Source organism: Bos indicus, chromosome 1 (assembly GCF_029378745.1).
Source record: "Bos indicus isolate NIAB-ARS_2022 breed Sahiwal x Tharparkar chromosome 1, NIAB-ARS_B.indTharparkar_mat_pri_1.0, whole genome shotgun sequence".
NCBI lineage: Eukaryota > Metazoa > Chordata > Mammalia > Artiodactyla > Bovidae > Bos > Bos indicus.
In genome coordinates this window covers 42,405,824-42,432,666 of record NC_091760.1, presented here as the reverse complement: position 1 = coordinate 42,432,666, position 26,843 = coordinate 42,405,824, and the positions used below count along the sequence as shown (strand labels likewise).

At 37.7% G+C, this 26,843-nt stretch overlaps 1 protein-coding gene across 4 annotated transcripts in view; it reads right to left on the bottom strand.

The window, feature by feature from the left end:
• Nucleotides 1-26,843, bottom strand: part of EPHA6 (EPH receptor A6) — a 1,027,581-nt gene that overhangs the window by 304,370 nt on the left and 696,368 nt on the right. For all 4 annotated transcript variants that reach the window (XM_070786786.1, XM_070786808.1, XM_070786797.1 and 1 more), the window contains 2 exons: nt 9,811-9,919; nt 7,848-7,918 (listed from right to left, as the gene is read on the bottom strand). In XM_070786786.1, the coding sequence (XP_070642887.1) occupies nt 7,848-7,918; nt 9,811-9,919 (180 nt within the window). The remainder of the gene's footprint in view (nt 1-7,847; nt 7,919-9,810; nt 9,920-26,843) is intronic.

Genomic DNA, 26,843 nt, shown 5'->3' with positions numbered 1-26,843 from the left:
GGTGTACAATATAGTGATACAATATTTTTATACATTATAAAATGATCACAACAATAAGTTGAATTACCATCTGCCACCCCACAAAGTTATTAAAATTGTATGGACTACTGTGCCTGTACTGTATATTACATACCCATGATTTATTTAATAACTGGAAGTTTGTATCTCTTTAATCTCCCTCACTTATTTCACTCATCCCCTCATTCTCTTCCTGTCTGTCAATCACTCATTTGTTTTCTGTATTTATGAGCTTGTTTCTGTTTTGTTATGCTAGTCCATTTGTTTTGTTTTTTAGATTTCACATATAAATGAAATCATATGGTCTTTCTGTCTGCTCTATTTTACTTCATATAATACGCCCTACATCTATTCATTTTGTCACAAAAGGCAAGATTTTATTCTTCTTTACAGCCAAGTAGTATTACATTATACATAATATCACATCTTCTTTATTCACTCACCTATGGATGGGTGAATAAAGACGACACTTAGGCTGCTTCCAAATGATAGTTATTGTAAATAATACTGCTTTGAGCCCAAGAGTGCACACATTTTTCAATTTAGTGTTTTTGTTTTCTTCAGAAAAATATCCAGAATTGGAATTGTTGGATTGTATGATATTTCTAATTTTTTGAGGCACCTCCATACTGTTTTCCATAGTGTCTGCACCAGTTCACCCTCCTGCCCATAGTACATGAGACTTTCCTCTTCTCTATACCTTGCCCACACTTATTCTTTGTTGTCTTTTTGATAATAAATATTCTGACATGTATGAGGTGATACTTCATTGTGGGTTTGATTTTTATTTCCTTATGATTAGTGATGTTGAACATCTCTCCATGTGTCAAATACCCATCTGCATGCCTTCTTTGTAAAAATGTCTATTCTGTTCCTCTGCCCAAATTTTAATCAAGTTGTTAGGCATTATTATTAATAAATTCAATTATCTTTTATAATTATTATCTTTTATAATTTTGTGCTGCCCCATGCCACCCAATAGATACTTGGAATCAAAATTTTATTTGTATACTGTTGATATAAAATGATCTGGTGGTTTCAAAGAGAGTGAGCTGACAAATTCCATAAGACACATTTTTATTATATTTCTATAAAAAGGTTAATTGGCTCACTTGGCCACTCAGTTCAGTTCAGTTGCTCAGTTGTGTCCAACTCTTCGCAACCCCATGGACTGCAGCACGCCAGGCCTCCCTGTCTATCACCAACTCCCGGAGTTTACTCAAACTCATGTCCAATGAGTCGGTGATGCCATCCAGCCATCTGATCCTCTTTCGTCCCCTTCTCCTCCTGTCTTCAATCTTTCCCAACATCAGGGTCTTTAAAATGATTCAGCTCTTCACATCTGGTGGCCAAAGTATTGGAATTTCAGCTTTAAACATCAGTCCTTCCAATGAACACCCAGGACTGATCTCCTTTAGGATGGACTGGTTAGATCTCCTTGCAGTCCAAGGGAATCTCAAGAGTCTTCTCCAACACCAGTTCAAAAGCATCAATTCTTCAGCCCTCAGCTTCCTTTATAGTCCAACTCTCATATCCATACATGACTACTGGAAAAACCATAGCCTTGACTAGATGGACCTTTTTTGGCAAAGTAACATCTCTGCTTTTTAATATGCTGTCTAGGTTGGTCACAACTTTCCTTCCAAGGAGCAAACATCTTTTAATTTTATGGCTGCAATCACCATCTGCAGTGATTTTGGAGTGCCCCCCCTCAACCAAAAAAAAAAAGTCAGCCACTGTTTTCACTTTTTCCCCATCTATTTGCCATGAAGTGATGGGACCAGATGCCATGATCTTAGTTTTCTGAATGTTGAGCTTAAGCCAACATTTTCACTCTCCTCTTTCACTTTCATAAGAGGCTTTTTAGTTCCTTTTCACTTTCTGTCATAAGGGTGGTGTCATCTGCATATCTGAGGTTATTGATATTTCTCCCGGCAATCTTGATTCCAGCTTGTGCTTTCTCCAGCCCAGTGTTCCTCATGATGTACTCTGCATAGAAGTTAAATAAGCAGGGTGACAATATACAGCCTTGACATACTCCTTTTCCTATTTGGAACCAGTCTGTTGTTCCATGTCCACTTCTAACTGTTGCTTCCTGACCTGCATACATATTTCTCAAGAGGCAGGTCAGGTAGTCTGGTATTCCCATCTCTTTCAGAATTTTCCACAGTTTATTGTGATCTACACAGTCAAAGGTTTTGGCATAGTCAACAAAGCAGAAGTAGATGTTTTTCTGGAATTCTCTTGATTTTTTGATGATCCAGAAGTTGTTGGCAATTTGATCTCTGGTTCCTCTGCCTTTTCTAAAACCAGCTTGAACATCTGGAAGTTCACGGTTCACGTATTGCTGAGCCTAGCTTGGAGAATTTTGAGCATTACTTTACTAGCATGTAAGATGAATGCAATTGTGTGGTAGTTTAAGCATTCTTTGGCATTGCTTTTCTTTGGGATTGGAATGAAAACTGACCTTTTCCAGTCCATACAGTGGAAGTGATAAATAGATTTAAGGGACTAGATCTGATCAACAGAGTGGTTGATGAACTATGGACAAGGTTTGTGACATTGTACAGGAGATAGACAGCAAGAGTATTCCCAAGAAAAAGAAATGCAAAATGGCTGTCTGAGGAGGCCTACAAATAGCTGTGAAAAGAAGAGAAGCCAAAAGCAAAGGAGAAAGGAAAGATATGTTGGGGGCCGGCATGAGGCACTCCGCCTGTGGCAAAGGTCATGAGGAAGGAGGCTTGACATACGCAAAGGCGGGATCGAGCCTCAGGAGTCCCCCTGGAAATCCTTGAGCATCTACCCCCATAACCAGAGCCTGCCTACTTTACTACTTCATGCTCTCACCTACACCTCTGACTTTACGGGGGGCTGTCCCCCACCACCTCTTTCGGAGAAGGAGTTAACTTAGAGCTCCAGTTAATAAAAACTCCTGGGTGTGACAAGAGTGTTTTAACCTACAAACTCCTCTGAAGGTTCTCTAGCCTGCCTGACAGGCTTGTCCGGCCACATGTGATTGCTCACAGCCTCCCAACCGTGAGAGGCACGAGATGCTTTAAACCTTCTAAAAACAGGTTCCTTAGAAAAGTTAGAAAACCATTAGCATAAGTATAATGGGCTGATTAGAAATTGTATTGGTGAAGGGTTTTTCATTTGTTGAGCCAATGTTTACTGCTAAGTCTCCACATCCCCTGCCCTTACACATATTAATGAATATATAGAAGAAATAAGTATTAACCTTTGGTATAAATCACATTAGACCTTAGGCTAAGTAAATTCTTTCCTTAACTAAAACCCACTATACCCTCACCCTATAGGAATGTAACTTTATTTGGGTGGCGTCTGTTTTAAGAATAATCACCCCTGGAGAAATAAGTGTCCTGGTTGACTGACCGCTGTCACAAGGAGAGGGTCATAAATTGTCAGCAGGCCCCCTGGCCAGAAAATGATGTAACATCCCTAAGACCTCTGTATACATTTGTATGAAGCACCTGACTTTGATAAAAGTCAGGACTGCTGACCCCGCGTGACTTTTGCATAACATCTCAGTGTATAAAAGTAGACCATGGAAAATAAAGAATTGGAATCAGTTTCTCAAAATACTGGTCTCCCCATGTTGCTCTCTCTCTTACACTCTGGCTGAGTCTCCATCTGGAGCGCGGAACCTGCCATGCTTACTAATTTTGCCTGGGCTTCTAAGATCCGACCAGGGAGGCCTCAGTGTCTCCTCTCCTTCGGGAGAACGGAAGGACGCCTGCGGCCTACGTAAGTGGTGCAAGCTTCTTGTCTTGAAGTTTTATTGGTCTCCCGCGTAAACCAAGCTACTCAGCCTCTTTTCTCCACTGAATTTTCCTACTGAGCTATCCTCATTCTATTACTCTTTATATCTCTAATTAATATCTAATTGAAGCTATTGTATCCTGATCCTCGCCGACGCCGTCCCCGCTTCGAACTCCCTGGATCAGCCGGGGCTGGACCCTGGCAAAGATATACCCATTTGAACGCAGAGTTCCAAAGAATAGCAAGGAGAGATAAGAAATCAGTGACCAGGGGAAAAAAATAGAGGAAAACTATAGAATGTGAAAGACTAGAAATCTCTTCAAGAAAATTAGAGATACAAAGGGAACAGTTCATGCAAAGATGGGCTCAATAAAGGACAGAAATGTATGGACTTAACAGAAGCAGAAGATATTAAGAAGAGGTGGCAACAATACACAGAACTGTACAAAAAAGATCTTCATGACCCAGATAATCAGGATGGTGTTATCGCTCACGTAGAGCCAGACATCCTCGAATGTGAAGTTAAGTGGGCATTAGGAAGCATCACTAGGAACAAAGCTAGTGGAGGTGATAGAATTCCAGTTGAGCTATTTCATATCCTGGAAGATGATGCTGTGAAAGTGCTGCACTTAGCCACTAGCACCCATATATTTTACTTTTAATGTAACTCTAGACATGGGAGAAACAAAGCATGAACTTTCTCCCCAGTCAAACATGCCCCTTAGAGTCCTTCCTAAGGAATTGTGGTTTTGGAGAGGACTCTTGAGAGTCCATTGGACTGCAAGGAGATCAAACCAGTCCATCCTAAAGGAAATCAGCCCTGAATATTCTTGGAAGGACTGATGCTGAAGCTGAAGCTCCAATACTTGGGCCACCTGATGCGAAGGACTGACTCACTAGAAAAGACCCTGATGCTGGGAAAGACTGAAGGCAGGAGGAGAAGGGGACAACAGAGGATGAGATAGTTGGATGGCATCACTGACTCAATGGACATGAGTTTGAGCAGGCTCCAGGAGTTGGTGATAGACAGGGAAGCCTGGTGTGCTTCAGTCCATGGGGTCACAAAGAGTCAGACATGACTGAGCATCTGAACTAAACTATCAGTTCTTCCTGGACTTTTTTACTCTATGTCCGTAGGTTTTCCTGAACTCATGTCCTATTTTAGTGGCCTCTCCCCTTTCAGAAACTCTTAGGCAATAAAACACAGACTCCATGGCACAGCAACAGAGAGGATCACTACACTATGGATCATAGATCTTTTCTGTGATCTGGTAGTTGCTTCTATGGCAAAATTGCACATTTTCCTGGAAAGGATCCTCTTTCCATTCTAGAGGAAGGGATAAGAATCAAAGGCCCAAATCCAGTCACTCACTGTATAGGTACTCCTCTTTCTATGGTGGGTGTGAGGGTACTCACAGCCCATGGGCAGTTAGGAAGATAGATAGGGCTGGCTGGAAAACTTGGAAGTCTGGGTACATATTAATTTGAAACTTCTATGTGAAGTCACAGACTCCAGTAGATATTTCTCTGCTTTGCTCACTAGTTTCTGCTTTCCACTTTAGATAGTCCCTATATGACAGGTGATCATTTCTTAGAGTACATCTTTACACATTTCCTTAGCTATGGTTTTATAGGCAATGATCACACAGTCAACCTTTACTGAATACAGATTAGTAGGGGTTAAAAGATCAGTGTTATATTTATTGGACTGCAAGGAGATCCAACTAGTCCATCCTAAAGGAGATCAGTCCTGGGTATTCATTGGAAGGACTGATGTTGAAGCTGAAACTCCAATACTTCGGCCACCTGATGTGAAGAGCTGACTCATTTAAAAAGACCCTGATGCTGGGAAAGATTGAAGGCAGGAAAAGAAGGGGATGACAGAGGATGAGATGGTTGGATGGCATCACCGACTCGATGGACATGGGTTTGGGTGGACTCTGTGAGTTGGTGATGGACAGGGAGGCCTGGCATGCTGCAGTTCATGGGGTCACAAAGAGTCAGACACGACTAAGCAACTGAACTGAACTGATAATTATTGCATATAAATTATCCTCAGTTTTTTTGCTTCTTAGATTTTGAAAGTCATACAACACCCTGAGTTAAGCATTGCCCAGGTCTTAGAAACATGTTCTTGCAAGAAAAACTCAAAAGCAAACAAAAGGTGATAAAATGAGTTTAGAGAAGGTGGTGAAAAGCTCATCAGCAGTAATTTGCTTCATGAGTTTTTCCGTGCCTGTTCTTTCATTACTTTTTGCCTCCTGACTTCTAGTGCTAGATAAGCACCAATGAGAAGATCAGCACTTCCCAAAATCGTACCAGTAAAGCATATTTCTAGATAGACTTGACTGATTCTAAAACGCTATGCTTTTTTTGACTTCTCAAACTCAAGAATTTGACTTTAGATTGGAGAAAATGAGAGCAGATAATTTGTACTTCTGGTTCATACTCTTAATGACATTTTTGTAACTTCATAGGAGTTGTGATTTCAGACTGAGTACTCTAAGTTCAAATCCAGTGGCTACTACCAGATGATTAGATCCATATGGTCATGTTGATAACATTACTTTATGCACAGATAACACATGCCATTTATTAACTTATGCATAGTTTTACCAATTCAACCATTTAATAATTTAAAGTGATATACATATCTACAGAATAAACTGAGTGGTTAGTATCACTTTTTTTTCTTGAATACACAATATATGTAGTATAGCAAAACCCCCAAACTTAGTTCCAATTTTGAATATCTTGTTACTACTTATTTGTGTCTTCTTAAACATTTATTTGTTATATTTCTTCTATCTTCTTGGCTTCCTCAGGTTATTTTCATTGCTTATTGCTGGGACCATCTGGTTCAGTTTATACTAAGCTACTAGTTGGAAAACAGGTGAAAACTTTTTCTTCTGCAGTTCAGTAGTGAATGTCCTGCAGTGAATCTTGAGGTTACTCACTTTAAGTCACTGGACCAAGTGCCTAGATCCAGGTTTCTGCATCTGTCTACGTTATTTTTGGCTCATCCCATGACTGTTATCAGCTGTCTCAGTTCTCCCTTCCCTGCCGGGGCAGTGATCCTCAAACTCTTTGTGTGAAAAAACCACATAGGAGAGTTTGTTAAAAATGCTTATCCCTTAGCCCTACTCTGGACCTTCTGAGTCTGAACATAGGTGGGTAAGGGTGAAAACTTTGATGGCAGCTGGTCCTCAGCCCCTGCTCAGAGAAGTCATGTGAATCTTAGACACGAGCCCTAAAGGAACCCTCTAGTTTATAATTTTCTCACTTAAATCCTTTCCATTCTCTGAAGGGTAATATGGGTTGAAAAGTCCCTTATTACTTCAGCTCAATTTGAAATAGAAGATGAGTTTAAATAGTTAAACAACTTGCTTCACATGTTATCTCTATACTATGATTAATTAGAGAACATCCCTTTCTTGTCAATTCAGTGTCTCATGACAGAGAAACTGCCTTGACAAAGTAGTTTGCAATTTGGAGGTGGAGGTGGGCGTTGGGGTGGGGGGTGGTGGTGGTGGCAATTATAAAACCAACTATAGTGGTAATTATAGCTTACTTCAGAAGAGATCCTTCAAATGACTATAACCTTGTTGTCAGCTCAAGGATTTCATACATATTCTAAGAGTTAAAGAGCTGATTTTCTAGTGTTAATGAATTTTAAATTGATTTGTTGTATGTTAAATGACAGTGCCTACAAGAAGCAACAAGAATCCCTTACTATTTCTATAGCTAATGATCCACTAAATAAAACCAACTAATGTTTTGGAGCCATTGTGAGTGGTAAATAACTAGATATAATCAGTCATCTTATATTTTTAGCTTATTCAGTTGTGTTTCCCAGCAAGCATAATTAGGAAAAAGGTAATATCATATAATGAGAAGCAGGTGCAATTTTCACTAGAAAACCTAGAAACCAGATGAAAAGTCTCAGTGCTGAAAGATTGGAACTGAATTTCTTTGGCTTTCTCAACTCATGGATACATGTTTAAAATGAACTCTTAAAAACCATGGAAGAAAGTCACTGAACTACTTACAATGCCCATTCTGTAAGTCCTTTCTTCTCTTCTCTTCTGACTTCATTTTGGCCTTTATGTACCATTGACACCTTTATAAGAGGTAAAGAGAACCTTATTTAGGAATTATGCTGGATAAGAACCAATATCAATTAAAATACTCCTCACTCATAGGCAAAAATTCTTATCATAAAGATGGCTTTTAAGAACATCTTTATAGAAAATACTCCATAGAAGTTTCTTTTTACTATATCAATATTAGCTCCAGAGAAAAATAAAATACTCTCAAGTACATTGATTGATCCAAATGATGGGAGGTCTAGAAAATATTTAATAACAAGCAGTGACAATCATGTCTTTCCTTATATGGCCTCTAACAGCTATAGTTGGTGAATAGCTTTAAAAGTCACAATGGAAACATTGTTCTTGATTCAGAAACTCAGAAATTTAGACAACTGTATTCCAGTTTCAGTGGTGAACAGTGTGTTTCTTTTTTTTTTTTTTAAATTGGAAGTGGTAAAAGTGTGTTCTGTTTTCTGTCTCAGAAAAATCATGTCCTGAAGAATGGAGGCAGGAACTTATCTCCTATGACTTCTTTAACATGAAAAATTCATCAACATCCATATTACCTGACAGTTCATCAAACTGCTAATTCCAAATGGTTAAACAGAATACACCTGTGGTGCACAATCCAATCTTTCAATGTGAATTTGGCTTCAGATCCTATGACAAATTGCATATTTATTCAAATGTCTTAAAATTTTCATAGAATAATTTCCAGTGAATGCTTCTGTAGCAAAGTGCTTAAGTCATGCTTCAGAATAAATTTTTTATCTTATGTAACTGAACTTTTTTTTTTTAATATAGAAAGTTAAGGAAGTTTCTGATGTCATATAAATTGGCAAACATGGAAACTGTACTAAATTATTTTCAACTTTCAATTTTTGTCATTATTAAATCTTTTTTTAAAATGGTATTCAAATTCTGTTTCAGAAATCCTAAATAAATATAACAGCCGTGCCTATCTCTCAGGTTTACTAGGCCAATCTTATTTAGCCTATAATGACTGTCAGGTCTTCTTTTAAGTTTGTCATATTTATGTATTAAGGCAGTATTTTCTGATCGTTTAAGGAAATACTTTTCTACGTGTGTATTTAAATCATTTGCTTAAATACTCTGTGGCAATAAGGCCTTTAACTCATATTCTACAAATACATAAAATATAACTTAAAATTGAACTAATTATGCTACATATTGAATAACTATAAATAAAATATAATTTGAGTGAACTTCCATAATGAATTTAGAAGCATTCTTTAAAACTGATGATAAATGTGACACTGCTGTTTAAATGAAGTCTGAGACACTATCAGCTGTAAGAGTGATGCTTTGTCATAACAAACTGTGTAAAAATATAAATCTAAGGTTTAGGTGGAAGAAGCACTTTGACCAGCTGGTTGGGATTCAAGTCTAGGTCTTTTGCTACATTAAATTTATTGTCATTTAAAATTCTCATCCATATTGCACTTCCACAGGAAAATATTTTCACTTGATTACATAACCAAATTAATGCAATTCTAATATCAATATGTTCAGTATTCAATGAATAAAAATTTTTCTATACTATTAAGTTTATACAGCACGTTTAAATAAATTGTTCAGTTTCTCTGTTGAACTACTTTTTTCCCCAAGCAAAATCCATTTAATGATATAATTTGATTGCAGTAAAGGAAAAACTCAGAAGTCACTTATTGAATAGGATTTTATCATTCATTGTTTTCAAAGTGTTTTTCTCAGGTCTTCAGTTGCCTTCAGGTTCAGGGACCTGTTGCCACGTAAAGGTGCACTTGTCAAGAGTGGAATCTGCCCTGACTTATTTTTCTCACAGGTACAGTTCTTTAAGCTTAAAAGCCCTTGAACACACAGTGTATGAGAAGAATGGCTCTCCACAAATCCTGGAAATATTCTGGTATAATTCAGTTACCTGCCAGTTATTAAGAAGAAGAGAGTAAGAATGACGAGAAGAGTGAATCCTCCCACTGCTGCGGTGGCTATCACAAGAATCTGCCCTTGTTCCGCCGCCATGTCAGAAGCTGAAACACAGATAAGGTATTAACATTTCCCTGGGTGACCTTTCACTAGCAAATGTTTTACAACTTATTATATTCCTGAAAATACAATAATGAATACCAAAAAATTCCACAAAGCTTTCCCTTTATTTGACATGTAAGATGCAGATCCAAAACGAGGGCTGAAGATTGAAGTCTTAATCTACCCATAACCCTTTCTTTTTTTACAAAAATACTAAGAAAGCAGATGGGTTCCTAGTACCCCTCATTTTAAGATTAAGTAGATTTTGCGTAATTAAATAAGCAGATGAACTAAAGGATTTTGCTTACGTAATTGCTATTTCCTTGAACACGTTTGACAACTGTTGGGCTACACCCACAGGCTTGCAAACCCTGTAGTTGCCCACCTGAGAGACAAAGGAAAGCCAGGAGCCAGTGAAAGAAACAACAACAGTTTAGTACTTAGGGAATCTTACAAGTCTGAAAGTCCTGGAGCAACACTCCATCATAGATAGCACACAGCAGCCAGGGCACAGTAGTAGTCTTCACAATCGAGGTGGAGGTAGGGTAACCATTTATAGGGGGAATTGGCTTCAGGTTGGCTCATCAGTCATCAGGGTAACCATAAGCTGGGGCAAGAATGTAGGCTGCTGCTGCTGCTAAGTCACTTCAGTCGTGTCCGACTCTGTGTGACCCCATAGACGTCAGCCCACCAGGCGCCCCTGTCCCTGGGATTCTGCAGGCAATAACACTGGAGTGGGTTGCCATTTCCTAGGCAGTTATTGATTAAACCCTATAATTAAGAGGATTGGATAGTCATGTGAGTAGGGTGTAAGTGAACCATGGGCTGGTTGAGCAGAAGTTGTATAAGAGAGCAAGAGAACTGTCATCTTGAGTGGCCTGATCATATACCAACAGATCAGACTTTACAGACTGTTATAATGTCTGTTTTCTCAAAATAGAAAGGCTATTATTGCATAATTTAAGAATGAACTTCTTTACATTTCATAGATCTTAATTCAAAAATCAAAGTTATGAATTCCCACCTCTATAGCACAGGAGTGTATATAGTAGGTGCTTAGATGTTTGACTCAGATCAGATCAGATCAGTCGCTCAGTCGTGTCCGACTCTTTGCGACCCCATGAATCGCAGCACGCCAGGCCTCCCTGTCCATCACTAACTCCCAGAGTTCACTTAGTGAGTGTCCATTGAGTCGGTGAGTGTCCATTGAGTTGGTGATGCCATCCAGCCATCTCATCTTCTGTCGTCCCCTTTTCCTCCTGCCCCCAGTCCCTCCCAGCATCAGAGTCTTTTCCAATGAGTCAACTCTTCGCATGAGGTGGCCAAAGTACTGGAGTTTCAGCTTTAGCATCATTCCTTCCAAAGAAATCCCAGGGCTGATCTTCTGACTAGTAGTCATTAAAAAGTGAAAGTGAAAGTCGCTCAGTTGTGTCCCACTCTTTGGGACCCCATGGACTATACAGTCCATGGAATTCTCTAGGCAAGAATACTGGAGTGGGTAGCCTTTCCCTTCTCCAGGGGATCTTCCCAACCCAGGTATCGAACTCAGGTCTCCCACATTGCAGGCAGATTCTTTACCAGCTGAGCCACAAGGGAAGCTGGTCATTTTTAATTCATTAAAAACATGATATGTAAAAGCTCCCTTGTTTGAACAAAAGTATAGATTATATGTTTATAGCATATAACTTCTTTCATTGACAAAATTGAAACTGCAAGGGCTGCATGTTTTCCTAACCTTCCAGGAATCTTTTTATTTCAATTAATTCATTCTCTGCATTACTGAAGTTTTAACAAGATATAATTTAATTAGATGGCAAATGGGTAATTGCTTAATAAAGAAAGTGAGGTAAAGAAAGTGAAGCCCAGAGAAGTTAAAGAACTTGATCCACCTCACATATGACTATCACCAGAATTCAGATTTTAGATATTTTTAAAATTTCTCCTTCCTATACTATAACTCACAATAATAATTCAGTTTGTTATCAATATTCTAAAGCATCAAATCAATCAGTGCCTCCAATATCCCTTAACTTGAATAAAGCTTGATTTTTATTTAGGTTATTATAAAAATTATTAATCAGTTTTAAGCAACAAGCCAAACAAAAGAAAGAATACAACTGAAAAGCAAACCACTTAACTCTCTACCATAATAATTAAAATTTATTAAGCCTGAGAAAGACTTCCAAAGAAGTGGATCATTTTTTGGGAATCAAGTATGTGATAAGCTGTGTGCAAGTTTATATTCACGGTAATAACTTTCTCATAAAAAGGATATTTCTACTAGAGAATATCTAAACCTTAAATGCTATTGTTGAGTCAGTAAGAAACCAGTCAATTATTTAAGAGGGGTTTTAAGAAACCTAAATGTAAATAAACACAAAAATCATTTATCTTAAGGTTTTAGTAAACATTTACTAAACCTTGGAATTAGATGTTAGTCACTATGACTTAAGATATTTTCAGGCAATCTATTTCAGTGTTGAGTTGTAGCACACAGTCTGTACAGAACCAAGTTAAATAGTTGAATTTTATCCAATAAATAATGTACTGATGGTTTTTTATTAGGTCCAAACTAGATTTCCTAATCTTCAAAATAATATTGATATCATGGGAATTAATGTGTGCCTTAAAATGTCAGTTTTTTTTTTTCACTGAAAATAATTGAATAACAAATTATAAGGAATAGATGTTATAGAAAACAACATTAACTTTTTGAAGATGAAGGTGGCAGTTCAAAACAAAACATTATTTACTTACAAACTGGTGTATTTTTAAAATATATAATATAATTGAACAATTTTAAACCTGGAACATGTATTTTCATGATAGCTAGGTAGCAGGGGATTTTTTGAGACCATGTGTTCAAGTTCAGATTGAGGAGAATATTATGTAATTGACTGTCTTTGGAAAATCAGATCACCTCATTACAGAAAATTGTGTTGTTTAATTTAAATAATTCCTTAGTAAGATGTGAGTACTACTAATATATCTTCTTTTTCACCCTGCTGCTAAGTTGCTTCAGTTGTGTCCGACTCTGTGCGACTCCATAGATGGCAGCCTACCAGGCTCCCCCATCCCTGGGATTCTCCAGGCAAGAACACTGGAGTGGGTTGCCATTTCCTTCTCCAATGCATGAAAGTGAAAAGTGAAAGGGAAGTCGCTCATTCGTGTCCGACTCTTAGCGACCCCACAGACTGCAGTCTACCAGGTTCCTCCATCCATGGGATTTTCCAGGCAAGAGTACTGGAGTGGGGTGCCATTGCCTTCTCCGTTTTCACCCTGGTGATTACATATTTATGAACTTTGCTTCAATTAAAATTTTAATTGGATGACAGATTATTAAGTTTTGACACTTTGAAAAATGTGTATTTCTGCATAATTGTTTATTAAACCTCTGTACTAGGAATTCTAAACACTCCTCTGTGAAGAATGTTGTATGTGTATATGTACAGGAGACATAGGTTTGATAGCTGGGTTGAGAAGATCCCCTGGAGAAGGGAATGACAATCCACTCCAGTATTCTTGCCTGAAGAACCCCATGGACAGAGGAGCCTGGCGGACTATAGTCCATGGGGTCGCAAAGAGTTGGACATGACTGAGTGACTAAACAACAACAACAATGTATAATATATATTTAAAAATAAGAGTGTATAATGTGATGCACATTTATAGTAAAATTCTGTTGATGATGGGGCTGGGGTGATTATGAAAACATTATGAATCTCATCATCATCAACAATAGCCATATATATTTAATAGTAAACTATCCACTAGTATTATGCTTAGTACTTCAAATTCATTATCAAACTTATCTGTATAATAGTCTTAATAAGTGGGTACTATTATTATTCATAGTTTAAGTGGTTATATTACTTGCATAAGGTCACATGCCTTGTATACAAAAAAGCTGGCCATCCAACCCTGATTTATCAAGCTCCAAGCCCATACTTGGAGAAGACTCTTGAGAGTCCTTTGGACTGCAAGGAGATCAAACCAGTTAATCCTAAAGGAAATCAATCCTGAATATTCATTGGAAGGACTGATGCTGAAGCTGAAGCTCCAGTACTTTGGCCACCTGATGAGAAGAACTGACTCATTGGAAAAGACCCTGATGCTGGGAAAGATTGAAGGCAGGAGGAGAGGGGGACGACAGAGGATGAGATGATTGAATGGCATCACCAACTCAATGGACATGAGTTTGGGCAAGCTCTGGGAGTTGGTGATGGACAAGGAAGCCTGGCATGCTGCAGTCCATGGGGTCGCAAAGAGTTGGACACGACTAAGCGAGTGAACTGAACTGAAGCCCATCGTATTGCCACTATTTTATACCATCATTTTCACTAACAGAACATCTGGATTGTATATTCTAGAACAATCATAGCCTTGCTTGACCCTGGTTTCATGTCTGTAAAAATGAGAATGTTGAATTAAGTATTTTCACTTTCACTTTCAACACAAACCTTCAGAGCAATTTTACTGTGATATTGCATTATTTACTAAGGCTGCAATCAAACACTGGGAAAAACAAGAGCTACCATTATTTGGAAATGGGGAATTCACAAAACCTGTGCTGTAGCTCTTGGTCTAGACAGGGATAATTTCTGCCTTTTTATCATATTAGTGTGGCTAATCACAGAGCTCTGACTTTATATCAAGATAAAGTTCAAAGCCCTTAACTTTGTTAACATGGGGTTCTACAAATGGCTCTAGCATATATCTCCAGATTCATCTCTAATCATTCTTTAACCATGCTAAATTTCTGCCAGTTCTTACAATGCATGACTTTCTATCATGGTCCATTTCTGTTCAGTCCTCCTACATGAACATCACATTGTTTTCTGGTTGTTTAGATTTTATTACGTTCCCAGACATATGTCCCCATGGTCCCTTGTACTACTTTTATTGATAAATTTCTATAATGTTTCATTGAAATTACTTTTTTTTTTTAAATAATCTTTCTGTTAGACTGCAAATTCCATGAGGGTGGGGACTATATTCACTATAGTATGTGTAGTATGTTGAAGACATCCTCTCCTCCTCCTTTCCCCGCAAAAAGGAATTTGTAGGTATAATTGAGGACCTCAGTCATCATGGATCAAATGGATGGGCTCAAATTCATGACAAGTGTCCTTATAAGAGACATGAGAAGAGAAGACAAAGAGGAGAAGGCTGTATGTATGAAGACAGAGGCAGAGACGAGTTGTGCAGCCACAAGCCAAGGAATGCCCAGAGCCACCTCTACTGGAATCTTAGGATAGAGTGTGCTTCTGGCTTCCATAAATATGAGAGAACAAATTTGGTGTTTTAAGCCACCAAATGTGGTCATTTGCTAGAGTAATCCCAGGAAATTAAGGTAGTATTGGACCTACAGAAGTTGATACATGGTAGTAGCTCAATAAATGTTATTTATGTGAATGGATAGATGATTCTGTATAAAACAGGTTAGATTAACCCAGGATTATCCATGTCTTCACCTTTCACTTAATATGTAGAGATTTGCCCTGAAGGTAGCAACAATATGTATGTAAAGTCAGTCTATCTAACACTATTTTAATCAGTAGAATCCAATTATTCTGTATTCTTGGAGATAAAGCTTCCTGGGAGGCAGCCACTACTGGAAGTATAGACTTTTACATTGAATCAAGTTGAGTAGATTAAGCTTGTAAATTTGAATCCAAGGTTAAGAATGACTGACAGCATAGAGGTGCTAGTAGACTCTAGATTATTGAGCACCTATTATATGGCAGGCACTGAGACATAGTGGGGATATAGTGGTAAACAATAACACTGTCCTCCTGGATTTATAGTTCAGTGGGGAAGATAAACAACAAACAAGTAATTACAAGTCTAAGAACTGTTACGAAAGAGAAACTGCAAGGTGCTCTGGAAGAGAATAAACAGCCTTTGGTGATGAATCAGCAGAGTAGGGGGTTTCCCAGGTTGGTGCTATTGGTAAAGAATCTGCCTGTCAGTGCAGGAGGTGCCAGAGATGCTGGTTGGGTCCCTGGGTCGGGAATATACTCTGGAGTAGGAAATGACAACCCACTCCGGTATTCTTGTCTGGAAAATTCCATGGACAGAGGAATCTGGTGGGCTACAGTCCATGGGGTCACAAAGAGTCAGACATGACTGAACCCACCCACGCCACACTGCCTCTCACTGCAGCAGAGTAGGAGTTTGGAAACGTGATTATATTGGGAGAAGGAGGAGCGGAAGCAGAGGAGGGGAAGCAGGAGGAGGGGGAGGTGGGGGAAGGACGAGGACGAAGACGAGTTGTTCCTGGGCTAGAGGTCTCAAAGACTCCATTAATGTAAACAGACACTAAGGGACTTCCCTGCTGGTCCAGTGGTTAAGAATCTGCCTTTTAAAGCAGGGGACGTAGGTTAACTGCCTGGTCTGAGAACTAAAGTCCCACATGCCTTGGGGCAACTAAGCCCCCACGCCACAACTAGAGAGAAGCCTGCCTGCCGCGACTGGAGATCCAGCATGCCGCAAGGAGGTGCTGTGTGCTGACACAGGCAAAAATAAATATATTAAAAATAAACAGATACTTAGACAAATAAACCATAAAATCATCTACAAAATGAATGCATAAAATTCCATAAAATACAGTAAAGATACAAACTCCTCTGTGGTGAAAACTTATCTTTATTTCCACTTATTCATTTTTTCAATCCTGAGAAGATATTTCTAATTAGTTTTGTAGGAGAAATGTGTATATAAACATAAGATTTACTCATGTAAGTAACACCAAAGAGAGCAAACCTGTCCTTAAGAAGAAACACAATAAAATCCATGGTAAGAAATAAAATGTGTTTGTAACTAGGTGATAGGAATTGTTCCTTTGCTTAATCGAATGAGGCTGTATTTTTAGAAAAAGATTAGTATATTAAAATGACATATTTCATTCTATGGTTTGGAAAGATGCATACTTCCTTAAGAGGAAGCAATTATCTGAAAAGAGTTGTAAAACTGTTACTGAGCAAGGACTTAGCACCTACCCAATGTGTGGCATAAGTCACGATGACATTAAGTGAGGTTTGCTGTAGTTGTTTCTATTTAAAGAGAAAAAAAAGTGGTTATTTACTGGGTATCCAAAAAAAAAAAAAAAAAAGAGAGAGAGATTTCATGTCTTTAGGAAAGTATGAGGGAAAAGCAATTTGCCTATTTTAAACCAAAGATTTTTTTTCTATGGAGGCATATGATTTTGTCTCTCTGTAATCAAGATTATTCTAGTTTATATTTACATTTCAAAGTGAAATCTGTTATTTGTATTCTGTGTCATTTTCTATGCAATACTTTTTACAGTTAACCCTTTTCTGTTTGAACAACTTTTTTAAAGCTGTGGGTGACAGCACTGACATGATTTTTTTGAATAAAGCATTTCTCAAAATTCTGCCCAGTGAAATACATTGTGGAATGTATTTGTTTCATGTTCATATGTTGTATTTACGACTCCCAATTTTAGATGAAATGTCAAAATTTCAAATGATATTATCTCATCACTTCACCAAAATAGTTTTTTAACAAAGAGTTCTCTACAAAGTAATGGATGGAGAGCACCCAGTAAGTTAATTGTAAGCTTTGTTGATAGTCAATACAGGAAATTATCACCATTTTTTTTTTCAGGAAAAAAAAATAATCCCCTCTCAGGGAATATATAGCAATCAATATTGGTTTAAAATTATGAAATTATATATATATATAAAGATGTAGCAGTATACAATGGAGACTCATCAATCTGTAAAATCACCACTAAATGGTCATGTAGATATAAGAGTGAGACAGAAGTGAAAACTGAAGAACTAGTTCTCCTAGATGAAGAGGATTTTGTGATTTTGTAAATGATGCTATTCTCTTGGTCACCTAGAATTGAAACATGAGCTCATCTCCGAGTTTACCTTTCCCTATAACTCCTGGTCCAGAGCAAATCATTATTATGTTGATATCATCTTGTCTTTATTACCACTAGTAATCTAAAACTTCAGCCTTACAGATTAGGCTAGTTCTATAATTTTTTATTAGATTGCTTTCCCACAGTATCTCTTCCTAATCTATCCTACATTATGTGACTATAAAATTATACTTTAAAAATTTTTAAAATATTCAGACTTTCCTATAGCCTAAGAGAGTAAAATCACAGTAAGTACATCACTCTTAGAAATATTCATGGCATTGAAATATGTATACTATCATATATGAAACGAGTCACCAGCCCAGGTTCAATGCATGATACTGGATGCTTGGGGCTGGTGCACTGGGACGACCCAGAGGGATGGTATGGGGAGGGAGGAGGGAGGAGGGTTCAGAATAGGGAAAACATGTATACTGTGGCAGATTCATTTTGATATATGGCAAAACCAATACAATATCGTAAAGTTAAATAAAATAAAATAAAAAAATAGATAACTAAGGACCTACTGTAAAAAAAAATTAATAAAATAAGGAAGTAATACAGAAAAAAAAAAAGAAATATTCAAGCCTAAAACTTTGAACTCAGCCTTCACATAGTGCAGGCAGATCATCAGTCCTGTCATTACTACATTTTAAAGTTATTTCTTAATTCATTCCCACTCACTCCTATCCCCACAGCTATTTTCTTAGTTCAGATACTCATCACATGCATTTGAATTCAGCTAGATGGCAACTTCAATTATGTGGAATACAGTGGAGCAGTGGCAAACGAGATAGACGTAAAGAGCCTCTGAAGAAACATCTGACAGATGGTCACATACTAAGAATACAGAGTTTACTCATAAAACAGCTTCAGTGCCTCACACTCTTACTTCAGATATGTTTATTGATTTCTGAATTCATATAGAAGTTTTTTTTTTTTTGCTAAGTCGCTTCAGTTGTGTCCGACTCTGTGCGACCCCATAGATGGCAGCCCACCAGGCTCCCCGGTCCCTGGGATTCTCCAGGCAAGAACACTGGAGTGGGTTGCCATTGCCTTCTCCGTATAGAAGTATAGCAGATGTAAATTAAGTGTTAAGACCAGACATGAGATACCTAAAGAGAGGGAGTTGAATGGAAATGCACACTGCTAGGCTGACTGAAAGAACAACTGGGAAAATTGAAAATCTGACATAAAATTCCAAAATACATACTACTCTGGAGGCAGGAGTTTAGGATCAAACAGCTCTATAAAATTCAAGGAGCACCAATGGACTCACTATGTCAGAACTCAATACATTACTATGGTCAGCCAAGGTCAACTAAAAACATACTGAGACATGTCTAATATAGTTTATATAGAAGGACAGGAGTTCATGGATGCATGATTGGAAACAATTTCCCTTCAATATATTTAACAATGATAAAAATAATAATTTAAAGACCAAACCTGTGTCTGAAAACTTTAACTATCAAAATGATTCACTTTCTGAAGATTTCTGGGTTTTTTTTTGGCCCATTTCAAATATATCATAAGCTTCTTGAGGGTAGAAACAATATCATTTGCCTTTCTGTATCACATGGGATTAGCATAGTGCCTTACATAGCATAGGGATTAATAAATGTATGTTTTCATAAAGAAGAGATAAAGAACACATTCTAGATATTAGTCTCTGACTAAAAGAAAATTTTCATATGTGATTTGTTTGGTAATGTTAATGTCTAAAATGTTCTAGTGACACAAGAATTCCCTTATACCTTTGTATTTTGGCATTTAATATGTTCTGAAATTAATTAAAATAGTATGAATGGATGTGAGAGTTGGACTGTGAAGAAGGCTGAACGCCGAAGAATTGATGCTTTTGAACTGTGGTGTTGGAGAAGACTCTTGAGAGTCCCTTAGACTGCAAGGAGATCCAAGCAGTCCATTCTGAAGGAGATCAGCCCTGGGATTTCTTTGGAAGGAATGATGCAAAAGCTGAAACTCCAGTACTTTGGCCACCTCATGCGAAGAGTTGACTCAGGGGGAAAGACTCTGATGCTGGGAGGGATTGGGGGCAGGAGGAGAAGGGGACAACAGAGGATGAGATGGCTGGATGGCATCATTGACTCGATGGACGTGAGTCTGAGTGAACTCTGGGAGTTGGTGATGGACAGGGAGGCCTGGCGTGCTGCGATTCATGGGGTCGCACAGAGTTGGACACGACTGAGCGACTGATCTGATCTGATCTGATCTGATGAGTAAATTTCTTCATTTAAATATCCCAGCCTAGGATTTAAATGAAGTAGCTACTTAGCAGAAGAGGTTTGGCCTAACATTGTATTAACATGTTTGTTTTATATTCATTCAACGTTTGATTCCATCTACCAACAAGAAAAATATCCCTAAGATTGACTTAAGAGAGAGAGAATAGTAAGAGACTCTGATGCATTCTAGTGAGCCAGTTACTGAATTCTCTTCTCAGCTGAATGGAAACAAACCTCATGAAACATTTCTGTTGACGTAAAGACCCTTAGCTGGGATTATACTTTTTCAGAAAATCATTTCACATATGTGCTTTCCTCCGCTGTTCTGTCATTTCTCCAGAAACAATGCAATTCAGTACTTCAAACTGTGGCTACATTGGGACACAAAAGATTTCAAGATTCACTCTATTTGATGCCCTTAATTTGATGCCCTTACTTGTCAGATAAAAATGCCAAATGATACAGGGATAATTGGAAAATGTGAGTTTGGTACAACTTGATGGAGAGGCAGAAGCAGAAGCAGGTAGTGCAGCATGATGAAACAATTTCTGTCTTTTTTTTAAAAGGGATTGTTTTCTGCACTAATAAATGGTCAGCATGCCTTGCTACAGGTAGGCTTCATATGATAAGTATCAAAGAACAGTGAAAAGAGATCGAGGCATTTAAACACCTGGTACTATTGTTAACATTCTAAATGTCAAGAATTTAATTTGTAATTGTCTATATTTCATATAGTTATTGGAAGCTGTGATAAGTCTTTGATAACATTTCTTTGCAATTGAAATACTCATGTTCCCAAAATACATATTTTATCATTAAAAAAAAAAAACATTAAATGTCAAATAGAATTTCCTTATAAATTTCACAAATTCCCTGGATTACTGACCTCGAATCTATTATGTTCAAATACTGTTCAACAAGTATCATAATAATAATAGTTGGTATTTGCATTACGGTAGGCAGATATATGGAGAAGGCAATGGCACCCTACTCCAGTACTTTTGCCTAGAAAATCCCATGGATGGAGGAGCCTGGTAGGCTGCAGTTCATGGGGTCACTAGAGTCAGACACGATTGAGCGACTTCACTTTCACTTTTCATTTTCATGCATTGGAGAAGGAAATGGCAACCCACTCCAGTATTCTTGCCTGGAGAATCCCATGGACAGAGGAGCCTGGTGGGCTGCAGCTCATGGGGTCACAAACAATCGGACATGACTGAGTGATTAAGCACAGCGCACAGCTCACAGCACAGTACAGGCATATATATGCATCTGAGGTTATAGCTTTTTAATATAAAGGTTAGTGTAATTTGAGGTAAGCAGATTTATAATTAAATGTATAGAGATCACAAGTTTCACAAGGCTTATAAAAGATTTATTTAGTATCTGTTTTTTAGAAAAAATATTTAAAGAAAAAATCCTGAGAAAAAACACACATGATTATTTAAAAAATGTTCCATAGGATTTTTTGAGGAAATTCTCACTCACTGACTCATTATCCATTCAAAAATGACAAAAATACTAACCATTTAGAATGTGCTAAACACTATGATGTAAGCATTTGGGAAACAGACAAACAAAAACAAACACTAAAGTATATTTTCCTGTTCTCATAGTAGTTTCTCTTTAGTGAAGGGGTTAGAGATGTAAGCCTTAATTGTGTTATAGCAAAATTGTTGCTAAAATGGAGGTATGTATGAAGCTCATGTGATAAGAGTATGAGAGTAATAACCTTGACAGGAAGAAGTGAAAGAAGGTTTATAAAGGTGATTCTGACTGGAATGATTAAATATGCAGTCACCAAGGTGATGAATAGATGTTGGGACATTCTAGTTTGAAGAAATGACATCACAAATCTGGAGACACAAAATAGCTCAACATCTTGAGGAGTTATTTCTGTGTACTTTGGGATGTCTGAGACATAGATCAAGAGGCTGAACTGGAGGCTGGAAAAGAGAGGCAAAGGGTGGATCGTGAAAATTTAAATTGACATCAGTTGGTGTGCTTATGTTTTTCTCAAGTTACCATTCACATTCAGGTTCAGAAGTAGAGGTATTGGAGATATGAGTTTCATCAAAATTGCCTTACTGGAGATATAAACTCTTGCAAATATATGGGAAGGATCTGCCTGAAGATAAATCCAACAGAGAATAAAGCAGAAGTGAGAGGGAGAAAGTACTGAGAACATAGTTGGACAGCCTGGATTCAGCCTGAATCTCACTTTTCATTAAGCTAGTCAGGGTTTTGTTACTTGAAATTGATAGTCCTATTTAATATAATAAACCAAAGAGGGAAGACTTTGGTTGTATTTATCAACATACATATCCTACTATGGGCTTTCCTGGTGGCTCAGTGGTAAAGAATCCGCCTGCCAATGCTAAAGACACGGGTTCGATCCCTGGGTCAGGAGAATCTCCCAAAGGAGGAAATGGCCACCCACTCCAGTATTCTTGCCTAAGAAATCCCATGGACAGAGGAGCCTGGTGGGCTGCAGTTCATGGGGTTGCAAAGAGTTGGACATGACTGAGCAACTACTTAACAACAATATCCTAATACAGAGGGAAGGGAAAGTAAGTGGGTCTTTATATTTCCAAGAAAAAATTTCTCATTGCTTATTATGTTGCATGAGCTGGATATTTCCTATCTTCATTTACTTTTTTTTTTTTAAATTGATGTTGAATACAGCCTTCTGAGTATGTTTTTCCCCACAACTAGATGGATAGGACTGGAAGCATAAGGTAAAATGGGATGGGGGAGGGTTACTTTTATAAAATAACTTTTTGTTAAACAAAGAATATCAAATTCTCTGCCTGAAGATTACTTTTTTATTTAACAGACAGATTAGATTCAGGGGAAAATCAGTCCTGTTTAGCATATATTTAATAGATCTTATGCACTGACTTAATAAAAATTGCATGGATGTAAAAACAAACCAAAAATAAAAACAAATGAACTGACATTTCTGGCAAGTTGAGCATGACAGGATATTAAAATCAGATTGTGGAAAAATCTGCTCAATTTAAACCCATCTAATTATAAACTCATTACCAGGAAATCTGGATCTAAACAAATTCCTGTGGAAGACTTTTACTTAATTTTCTCATTAATGATAAAGCAGATTTGAGACTACAGTTGTCCCATGTATGGCTTCAGTAGAAGTATCTTATGAAAGCACAGAAACCAGCAATGTTGGGGGTGTGACTGTAATTTCTCTCAGTTTTATGGACCCAAGCACTGTGTCCTAAGCAATTTAGATCCCAGGCATCTAATAGGAACCTGCTACTTCTTATGTCAGGACTCATTTGATTATCCCCTGAAAGTGAGTAAGTTGTATGGTAAGTTTTTGTTCATTGCTTGAAATTGTTTGAAGCCTGTTCTGAGTAACACCAAACCATCTACCTCAACTTTTAACCAGTCACTATAACTGGTTCTGAAAGATTTAAGGACAATCAATCCTTATTTATTTATTTATTAAAAATTTATTTTTAATTGATGGATAATTGTTTTACAATATTGTGTTGCTTCTGCCATACATCAACATGAATCGGGCATAGATATACACATGTCCCCTTCCTCTTGAGCCTCCGTCCCACCCCCTACCCCATCCTACCCCTCTAGGTGTCACAGGGCACCTGTTTGAGCTCCCCGAGTCATACATAGAATTCCCACTGGCTATCTATTTTATATATAGTAGTGTTTCCATGCGACCCTATTTTTAAAAAAGGCCATAGTCCTACAAAACTATGGCTCTATTAAATTTTCTGAGTGTCCCTCAAGTATTATGTTATGCTTTCCCAGAGACCACAAGTGAGGATTCCAAGTTAAATATTCTGTATTGGAAGCAAGAAGCTAGGCACAGTATTACTCTAATATTTACTGCCATTATTTTCAAGAAAATAACACTCTTTGCTTTGCATATTGACCTCTCACTAAATTTTTACTTCTTTGCCTAGAGAATCAAGTTAACTTAAAACTGAGGCTTTGTATGATTCTGAAAACATGGCAGTAAATACCACTCTAAAAGAATGGTAAACTGGGGCTTCCCTGGTGGTCCAGTGATTAAGAATCTGCCTTGCAGTGCAAGGGACATGAGTTTGATCCCTGGTCTGAGAAGATTTCACATGTTTCGGATTAGCCCATGTGCCACAACTACTGAGCAAGCACTTTAGAGCTCCGGCTCTGCACGAGAGACCTTTGCAGTGAAGAGTCGCCACAAGCCTGCGAGCAGCAACGGAGACCCACTACAGCCAAAAAAATTAAATAAATAAATAAAGCTTTTAAAAATGTTAAAAAATAAAAGAATGGTGAACTAAAAGGCAAAAGTTTTCTGACATACCCATGAACAATTTCGTGTAATATGAACCAGTACTGTGTTTTATTTACTCATCTTTTAAATCAGTATCTTCACAATTTGATACGGATTGTAGACAAACTGCATATATGCCATCTTGGTAGACAGAATAATACATCTATTTCAATATGTTTATGACATGGGTTTTATTTTCAAAAACTAGAATTGATTTCTGGATATAAATAACTCTGCCAATTTACTACTGCCATAAACAATTATATAATCATCAACTTTATCAAAACTAAAATCATTTTCTTTGGTAGACAAAAGGTAATTGACCAAAAGTCTACAAACTAGACCACCTATTCTATTTTGTACAACATACTTTTCCCATGGCTTATCCTAGAAAGTGTGCTACACAACTATGCAACCCAATATATATGGAGCGGTTCTCAGGCTTCTTTTTGATGACTTGGAACACCTGTTTTCCAGGCCAGAATCATCTTCTTTCCACAGTGCCCTGTGGTGTGAAACTCTAGGCTTTCAGTCTACAGAATGTTTAACTCTGGGAGCACATCCAAATCCGCTTCCTAAGGACAGTCTTTGCTTTGCCTGCAGCCCATTTCAGTGCAAATGTGGGAAGATTTTATTTTCACATGAGCAAAAATATTGGTTGGATATCTTGGCCTTAATAGTGGAAAGATTTCTGCATCTTCTTCATCTTATTTTTAAAGCACCTGAATCATCCCTCAGTACAAGAATAGAGAATCTAAGCACTCATTAAAGACTAGCCTTAAATTTTTAGTAAGGGTTCCCTTGCTGCTCAGCTGGTAAAGAATCTGCCTGCAATGTGGGAGACCTGGGTTCAATCCCTGGGTTGGGAAGATCCCCTGGAGAAGGAAAAGACTCTCATTCCAGTATTCCATCCTGGAGAATTCCATGGACTGTATAGTCCATGGGGTCGCAAAGAATGGGACTTGACTGAGTGATTTTCACTTTCACTTTTCAAGCATCTCTTAGGATATCTCCTCAGTCCTGTCTCTGAAAACTGCCTCCACCCCAGGGTAGGGTCTTAGAAGACTGTTCTCTCTGGCTTAGGCTCCCAGACATGAATTGGATTAGGGATGGAGATCTGACTCAAACTGGGTCACTCATGGCCTCTCTTCCAGGAATTTGGGATAGGATTCACAGTATTTGCCAATTTTAATCCATGATTGACATGAAAGAGAAATGTGAATTTGCAAGCCATGGGGCAGATAGATATCCTTTCCTAAATGAACACAGACAGGTAAAACTAGTCTTTAGAGAGAGAAACAGAGATGCATGGCTGTGTAGACCAAGAGAAAGAATGACTGCCTTTCTTTCAAGAGTTTTCTGATTTCTTGTTTTTAGCCCTTTTTGAAGCCTAGGTTTACTCCCCACATTTCCACTTTAGTTCTACCTGGCATATTCTTGTATCTCTTTTTTGTTAACTTAGCTCGGACATGACTGAGAGACTGAACTGACTGAAAAGCCACCTTCAAGCAGTGATGCTTTACCTCAGTCAGGCTTGCTTTTATTAAAAGTTGTAATCAGAAAACAGCACATGAAACAAATTTCTGCCTTTGGTGAAAAAACTCTGCTTGAGGCCATTAATCTCAATTCCCTCCTTATATATTTCCTACAGCATTTGGGCTTAATATTAAGAGTCTGACCACTTCTTTAGTCTCTGCTGCTGCCAGAAGTCTCAAAGGTAGAGATGGTGCACACATACACTGCTAGTAATAACCATCAAGACAAGACTTGTTCCTTCTTGTTTTTATGGAACTAATCTTTTACTTCTAGTACAAATTTACAAAACATTTTTACATGTGTTTTAAACTGCCTTGAATAGTTTTTAGGGGGGAGAGAAATGCAAGTAAAAAAACCAACAATCCTCTGTTTAGTTAATCAAAGTTTCTGAGAAAGCATTCTTACAAAATTTAAGGGCAATTTAGATACATTAGTATATATGTGGGAAAAGTCATGCTACTTATAGCTGCAAGCATTCGGCTTTATTCCTAAAACATGAAATGTAACTTTAAGTGTAATTCTCTTAAGTCTAATGAATTATATTAATGATTTTAAATCAGTTATTTATATGTCTGGGTGCATTCTGTTAAACAATATTTTAAGTAATTCTAGATAATTAGCAAAAAGTGTAATAGAAGTCACTTCTATTCTCCTTTAAAACCCATGAGAAGAATTTCTAAATTCCATATGTTTACTGGATTGATTCATTTGTTAAGTACCACCCTTTACCCCCAGCAATGGAGGTGCGTAAAATCTAGGTAGTTTCCAGTGACTTTTTTTATATTGTTTCTCTTTTGAAGATTGACAGAAACTATTTGCTGAATTGCTTTTATTTTCTGTACTGATTATTGGCATTCTTCACTTGTCCTAATCCCCTGATTTCCAGAGTATAAGCTACTGGAAGTCTTAAGCTAAGGTTGCATATAAGACTCTCTGAACTATCT